This window comes from Scylla paramamosain, chromosome 49, assembly GCF_035594125.1.
Source record: "Scylla paramamosain isolate STU-SP2022 chromosome 49, ASM3559412v1, whole genome shotgun sequence".
NCBI classification, from domain to species: domain Eukaryota; kingdom Metazoa; phylum Arthropoda; class Malacostraca; order Decapoda; family Portunidae; genus Scylla; species Scylla paramamosain.
In genome coordinates, this window is record NC_087199.1 from 2,395,031 (window position 1) to 2,402,500 (window position 7,470).

Here is a 7,470-nt window from a genome sequence, read left to right on the forward strand (position 1 = left end):
TATTAGAGGTTGTAACTTTGCATAAACTACTTCTGGTTATGTGTTTCTTAGTTATCATTACACACACACACACACACACACACACACACACACACACACACACACACACACACACACACACACACACCGTCTCCATTCATTCATTTAGACGCAGCATTGGCAGGAGCAGGTTCCACCACCATCGCCACCTTCTGCAATATTCTTGTTGCATCATCTGAGAAAGAGATATATATATTAGTAAAGGACCTTTTCTTAATTTTCTCCTTTATTACCTTCATCTCTTTAGCTTCCTCCTCCTCCTCCTCTCCCTCCCTTTCTTCCTTGTCCTCCTGCTCTTCCTATCCTTCCTTTTCTCCCTCCTATTCCTTCTATCAGTGTTCCTGCCCTTCCTCTCCTCTCAAACACACACAAACATACACACACACCCACTCTTCAAAATATAACCAAACTGGTAAGATGTGCCACAACTTACCCAGCAGAGATGTGATGTAGCCAGGCTTCCAGTGACACTTAACCCCCAGCACATACACAGGAATGCCAGCCAGGGTCATCAGGACGCCCAGACCTGTCGGGTTAGTTTTGGTTAGGTCAGGTCACGGGTGATGTAGTGTGTGTGTGTGTGTGTGTGTGTGTGTGTGTGTGTGTGTGTGTGTGTGTGTGTGTGTGTGTGTGTGTGTGTGTGTGTGTGTTAGGGAGGAAGTGAGATGTTGGTGTTTGGCTGTGTATTTTGTGTATTCTGTGTATTTATTATTAAAGAGTGTTTGTATATATATTTTTTTACTACTACTACTACTACTGTAACAATTGTATATATATTTTTTTTACTATTACTACTACTACTACAACAATTATTTATTTATTCCTTTCCATCTACTTCTACTACTATTTAATCTATTCTTTTCTTCAACTACTACTACTGCTACTACTACTACCACCACCTCATCAATTCCTCTCCTTCACACACCTTCCTCCACCTCCTCCTGTTACCACTACTAGCTTAACCTGCCACTGGAGACCACCACCACCACCACCACCACCACTATCACTAACCTTTCCTAACCCACTCTGCACCACACATCACTACTACCCTTAGCACCAACACCAAACTACACACCTGTACTGCCTGGTTCCTGCACCACTGGCACCACCACCAGGTAGACACAGCCAATGAGCACCAGGACAGGTAGGGCCAGGTGCACCTTGATGGGGCGCGGCAGGTGGGGCTGTGTGTAGCGGAGCCAGAGGAGGGCGGCCACAGCTCCCCCGATAGTGAGCCACAGTGCGAATGACAAGAAGTTGATGAGGAAGAAAATGTTGACCTCCAGCATAACCATGGAGAGCAGGCACTGGGGAGAGAGAGGGAGAGGTGAGAGGTGGTGATGCAGGAATTGAAGGGCTGTGAGAGGGAACTGAGAGACTGAGAAGGAAAGTTTAGGAAGTGAACTGTGAGAAAAGATGAGGTGGTGATAAAGGGTGAAAGAGAGAAAGAGGGAGAGATGGAGGAGTGAAAAATGAAGAAGAATTGCGAGGGATAAGGAGAAAGGGACAAGAGACAGAGAGAGAGAGATACTGAAGAACAGAAAGGTGGACATAGAGTGAGAAATGGAGATGAAGTGAGAGAGAGAGAGAGAGAGAGAGAGAGAGAGAGAGAGAGAGAGAGAGAGAGAGAGAGAGAGAGAGAGAGAGAGAGAGAGAGAGAGAGAGAGAGAGAGAGAGAGAGAGAGAGAGAGAGAGGGTCAGAGATGGAGGGTCAGAGATAGATTAACAAAGCAAGCAATTGAGAGAGAGAGAGAGAGAGAGAGAGAGAGAGAGAGAGAGAGAGAGAGAGAGAGAGAGAGAGAGAGAGAGAGAGAGAGAGAGATTAACACAGATAGAGAGAGAGAGAGATTAACACAGATAGAGAGAGAGAGAGAGATTAACACAGATAGACAAAGAAAAAAAGATATTTCAAAGTAACAATGAAAATACACATACACAAATCTCTCTCTCTCTCTCTCTCTCTCTCTCTCTCTCTCTCTCTCTCAAGTTTTTATCTCTATTTCTCACTACTCCATCTCTCTCCCCCTCTCTCAATTTTTTCTATCCCCCTCTCTCCGTCTCTGTCTCTCACCCTTTATCTTCTCTCCCTCTCCTTCCTTCATCTCCCCCTCTCCCCATCTCTCTCACCGTCACCAGAAGCGCGGGCACGGGAGTCTTGGCCTTGAGGTGGATGTAAGCGAGGGCGGGTGGCAAGTGACCCTCCCTGGCGCCCGCTAAGAAGAGGCGGCCCGAGGTGAAGAGAATGCCATTAAGGGAGCCGAAGGTGGACAGCGCCACGAACACAGGCACCCAATACTGCAGTGGCCCCAGCACCTCCCTTGCGAATGCCTGCGTGGGGTGAGGTTAAGTTGGATTAGGTTGGTTAGGTTAGGTTCGATGTGTATTTACCAAGTAGTAATTTACAGGGCCTGATCTGCGCTTGTGTGGTCCTGTCTCCATATCTACACTTGCCCAGTTTTTCCTTAAGGCTGTGCACACTCGTTGCCAATACTACCTTCTCACTGAGCTTGTTCCAAACTTGTATATTTCTCTGTGGGAAACTATACTTCTGTGTGCGTGTGTGTGATCACCTTTTTAATCCTACAAGATTTTTTTTTTTTTTACACTTAGGTGTTTCTTCAACTGAACATTACATGCTCCCCAATATTCCCCAACTCGTCCTTCCCACATTTACGTTTTAATTCCATTCAAAAACCGCGGTCAGTGTTGGTGTGGCAACCCTGGTGACCCGCGGTACCCCTGCTCTTCCACGTGCCCTCATTCTTTGCTAATGACCAGCATGAAGAGGGGAGGCTAGGAGGGTTTGTGTACAAGAAACAAGTGAAAAAATCTCGTTTTAGGATTAAAAAGGTGATTTGTTTCACACGGGACGTTTCTTCTACTTAGCAGATTCCCACATTGAAGGAGGAGGGATCACGCCTTGGAGAGAAAATATGAGGCCGTGTCCACATTATGAAGAGTCAGCGACCAACTCACTTGTGTAGGAGGTCCTGAAGGTGGTGAGGCAGTGAGGAGTGGTGATGGTGCCACTTGGACTTCACACTGAATGTCTGCAGTGCACCGAGGATAGGGGAAAGTGTTAGTGAACCCTGAGGGAGGGGCAACCGGAATGGGACCTTAAGACACAATGCCACCAACTGCTACAATTTGACCCAGAGCAGAGGAGTCCCCCTCCACCCTTTGTAAAGCACTCAGGTAGTGATCAGCAAAGACTGAAGGTGTCTTCCAGGAAGCTGCATCCAAAACAGTAGTAAATTATTTATTCTTCCACAATAGGTGGCGGTACCGCGCATGTCATGGCGCTTAACCTGAGGAAGGGACAGAGGGCCACACACAGACATTCTTGAACCCTTTTTATAGTCACCTTGAGGAAGAAAGACACCGCGGCATTCATTAGAGAGAGGGCGTGACTTGTCCCAACAGACAAGAAGAGTTACCTGGGACGACCAATGGAGGATGTCCTGCAGCGTACAATTCCAGTGCTCCAACAGGGCACAACAGGTGCTCCTCATCTTCAGGGCTGACCAAGGAGGATAACATGTGATACCTATTTCCTTCGCGTGTCAATAAACACAAGTTTGTCATGTTGAACCTTCTCAGCTCTTTCTGCTACATTCATGCCTTTGACGACTTCCTCGGGAACACCATGCAGAACTATATGGTTCTTTGCGTCCATTGTAGCCTACCCTGCATTTCTCTTGTTGCTCTTTCCAGGAACCTCTGGTCAGTACTGTACTATCACAACTCTCTCCTTCCACATGCAAAACATCTCTGTAGCACTTTGCTAAATCTTCATTCACTTCTGTGCATTCTTTTTCCTTCACTTCATTGTCCTTTTTTTTTTTTTCGTGATCTCATACTTTTTTAACTCACAAATTTTATCCTTGATTTCATCAAACTCTTTCCTAACCATTTTTCATCTCTACGGTAAAGTTACTCTTCAAATTCATCAAATCCTCCTTAAGTTCACTAAATACCTCATTAGACTCACCTTGAAGAGCACCCATGCGTTAGTCCACGTCATCTTGTCTTGCAAATATCAGTAATCTGTTTGATAATTCTGCCAACCACAACATTACACTTTGAGCAACACCAGTGAATGGCACAGCTGTGGTGGTTTTCCAACAACTTGCATACTGCTGCATCGATATCCTCGCCCTTGATATGGTGCCACATGCTGCACAAATCACATTCCTGGGGCTCATCATTATCACCAACTCGTACTTTGCTGACTGGACAAACCTCTTTGGTTTACGTCCCCCGCCAATCAGCTGAGCCACCTTTCCTTCTGTTGTGCGTCTTTGTTTCGTCTTAAATCCACACTTGCTGGCTTTGTTTTACTTGTTTACTTGTTGCACGCATCGCCGCTACACAATGCTTCCACACAGTCAAACTCCTGAGTATACTCCAAGTAATTCAGCCATTACTAGCCTCACTCAACAACTGTCTGCTCTCGACCACGACCAAACATCCAAGCACCCACCTGTGACTTCATCTCTTGGAAGGTGTTGTAACGTCGTCCACCAGAAAACCCCAAAAATCAGAAAACTGCAAAAACTGCGAGGGTGGAGGGACTCGTCATTGCTTCATCCTGAAGGCAGTGCCAGGAAGGGCAGGGAAATGCCGAGTATGGAGTGTCCTTGACGCCCTTATGACGGGAACGGGCGTCACGCCTCCGTTTAAGGAAGCACTGATGCTTAAAAGCTGCAGGAACAAGCCCACCATCCCACTCCTTGCACTCGGGACAACGGGTATCAATGTCACACACGCCACCACGACAGGTAATGCATACAGTGTGAGGATCCTTAGTAGCACTGCCCATCACCCTTCTGCAGCCTCAAGTAGCACAGGTCCTCCTGGGGATGTGGGGCCCCAGCAGGCAGCGAGGAAGCCCAGGAGCTGGTAGAAAGACTGGGGGAGAGCGGGGGAGGACCGCCGGGCACCTCAATCTCACTTATTTCTGGCTGAACGGCCCTTGAACCGTCCTCCTGCACCAGCGGAGAGGGCTTGCAGACTCGGAAAACTCATCAGAAAGTCCCAGGGAAGCCATGACACACACAAATCGAAGAGACGGCTGGGTAACGAAGATGTAAACGTTACGGTCGTCGAGAACGGAATCAATACGGGCACGTGGAACAGCGGGGGTACCGCGGATCAACAGGGTTGTCATAGCAACACCGACCGCGGTTTTTGAATGAAATCAAACGTAAATGTGGGAACGACGAGTTGGGTAATATTGGGGACCATGTAATGCTCAACACGTGAAACACGTCTTATGTGAAACATTCCATTATACAAATACTTATATATACCTAGACTATATAGAGAGATGTAATATACAATACTCTCTCTCTCTCTCTCTCTCTCTCTCTCTCTCTCTCTCTCTCTCTCTCTCTCTCTCTCTCTCTCTCTCTCTCTCTCTCTCTCTCTCTAATTGGATACAGATTCTCTCATATGATGTTGCTTTAATCCAATTGTGCAGTCACTGATCTCTCTCTCTCTCTCTCTCTCTCTCTCTCTCTCTCTCTCTCTCTCTCTCTCTCTCTCTCTCTCTCTCTCTCTCTCTCTCTCTCTCTCCCCTTTGTTTTCTCTTTCCCTCTCCTCCTCCTCCTCTTTCCCCTTGCCCTCCTCTTCTTCCTTTCCTTTCCTTTTCTTCCCATTCCTCAGTTCCTCTCTCTCTCTCTCTCTCTCTCTCTCTCTCTCTCTCTCTCTCTCTCTCTCTCTCTCTCTCTCTCTCTCTCTCTCTCTCTGATCTTGTTTATGTTAACTTTCCTCCCCTCCTATCCTTTCTTCCCCCTTCTCCTCCCACTCTCCTCCTCCCCCTCTTCCTCCTTTCATCCTTCATTGCTCTTTCTTCTCCTCCTCCTTCCATCTCTCTCTCTCTCTCTCTCTCTCTCTCTCTCTCTCTCTCTCTCTCTCTCTCTCTCTCTCTCTCACCACTGCCACGGCGGTCGAGGCGAGGAGAGCAGCGGGGGGCAGCACGGCGAGGTAGGCTACGTTGGCCAGCACGTACACTGTGGTGACCAACGGCAGGGCGACTGAGATGGCGCGTGGCAGGTTCCTGTAGGGGGAGAGAGAGAGAGAGAGGGGTGATGTCCTGGTGGTGGTGGTGGTGGTGGTGGAAAAAGAAGGGTAGAGGAGGAAAAGAAGGGAAATTGGAGGAAAAGAAGGAAAACAGGAGAAAGAGTTGGAGATAAAGAAGGAAAATTGGAGGAGGAGGAGGAGAAGGAGGAGGAGGAGGAGGACAGTAAATAATGGTGGTGATAGTACAGAGAGAGAGAGAGAGAGAGAGAGAGAGAGAGAGAGAGAGAGAGAGAGAGAGAGAGAGAGAGAGAGAGAGAGAGAGAGAGAGAGAGAGAGAGAGAGAGAGAGAGAGAATGGTAAGTTAGAGACGGGAGTGGGGGTACTAAAAGAAGAAGAAGAAGAAGAAGAAGAAGAAGAAGAAGAAGAAGAAGAAGAAGAAGAAGAAGAAGAAGAAGAAGAAGAAGAAGAAGAAGAAGAAGAAGAAGAAGAAGAAGAAGAAGAAGAAGAAGAAGAAGAAGAAGAAGAAGAAGAAGAAGAAGAAGAAGAAGAAGAAGAAGAAGAAGAAGAAGAAGAAGAAGAAGAAGAAGAAGAAGAAGAAGAAGAAGAAGAAGAAGAAGAAGAAGAAGAAGAAGAAGAAGAAGAAGAAGAAGAAGAAGAAGAAGAAGAAGAAGAAGAAGAAGAAGAAGAAGAAGAAGAAGAAGAAGAAGAAGAAGAAAAGAAAAAAAAAAAGAAGAAGAAGAGGAAGAAGAAGAAGAAGAAGAGGAAGAAGAAGAAGAAGATGCTCATTAACAGTAGAAGAACAAGAACAAAGAAAAACAAGAACAACAAGAAGAACGAGGCGGAGGAGGAACAATATTTAGTACCACACACACACACACACATTATAAAGATGCACCTCCTCAGACCTTCTTTTGTTTCAATCTCCTTTATTTCCTCACTTATTGAAGATGTACTCTCTCTCTCTCTCTCTCTCTCTCTCTCTCTCTCTCTCTCTCTCTCTCTCTCTCTCTCTCTCTCTCAATAAAAAGATTATTTCTACGAAAAAAATAAGATTAGATAAGTACACAGAACAGCAATAGTAGTAGTAGTAGTAGTAGAAGTAGTAGTAATAGTAGTAGCAGTAGTAGTAGTAGTAGAAGTAGTAGTAGTAGTAGTAGTAGTAGCAACAGTTCTACTATATGAAAAGTTAAATAAATTGAAGTTACACGCGTTTCAATTTTTTTTTTTTTTTATTGTTCTAGTGACAGATCAACAAGAATTCTACATCGCTACAAGAAAAGACAGTCTTGAGAAAATGGCTAATCATCTGGCACTTGAAAAATAGTCATGATAAAAGAGCAAAATAATAATAATAATAATAATAATAATAATAATAATAATAATAATAATAATAATAATAATACGCAT

General features: G+C 45.5%; 1 protein-coding gene across 4 annotated transcripts in view; it reads right to left on the reverse strand.

Moving 5' to 3' along the window:
• Positions 1-61: 61 nt before the first annotated feature.
• The window catches only part of LOC135095605 (large neutral amino acids transporter small subunit 1-like), a 33,827-nt gene continuing 26,418 nt past the window's right edge, over positions 62-7,470 (reverse strand). For 3 of the 4 annotated variants that reach the window (XM_063996532.1, XM_063996533.1, XM_063996531.1), the window contains 4 exons: positions 5,977-6,100; positions 2,167-2,367; positions 1,115-1,346; positions 304-565 (listed from right to left, as the gene is read on the reverse strand). In XM_063996532.1, the coding sequence (XP_063852602.1) occupies positions 372-565; positions 1,115-1,346; positions 2,167-2,367; positions 5,977-6,100 (751 nt within the window). In that variant the 3' untranslated portion in view covers positions 304-371. Of the gene's footprint in view, positions 215-303; positions 566-1,114; positions 1,347-2,166; positions 2,368-5,976; positions 6,101-7,470 lie in introns of those variants that run through there. The other variant, XM_063996534.1, reaches the window with a different exon arrangement.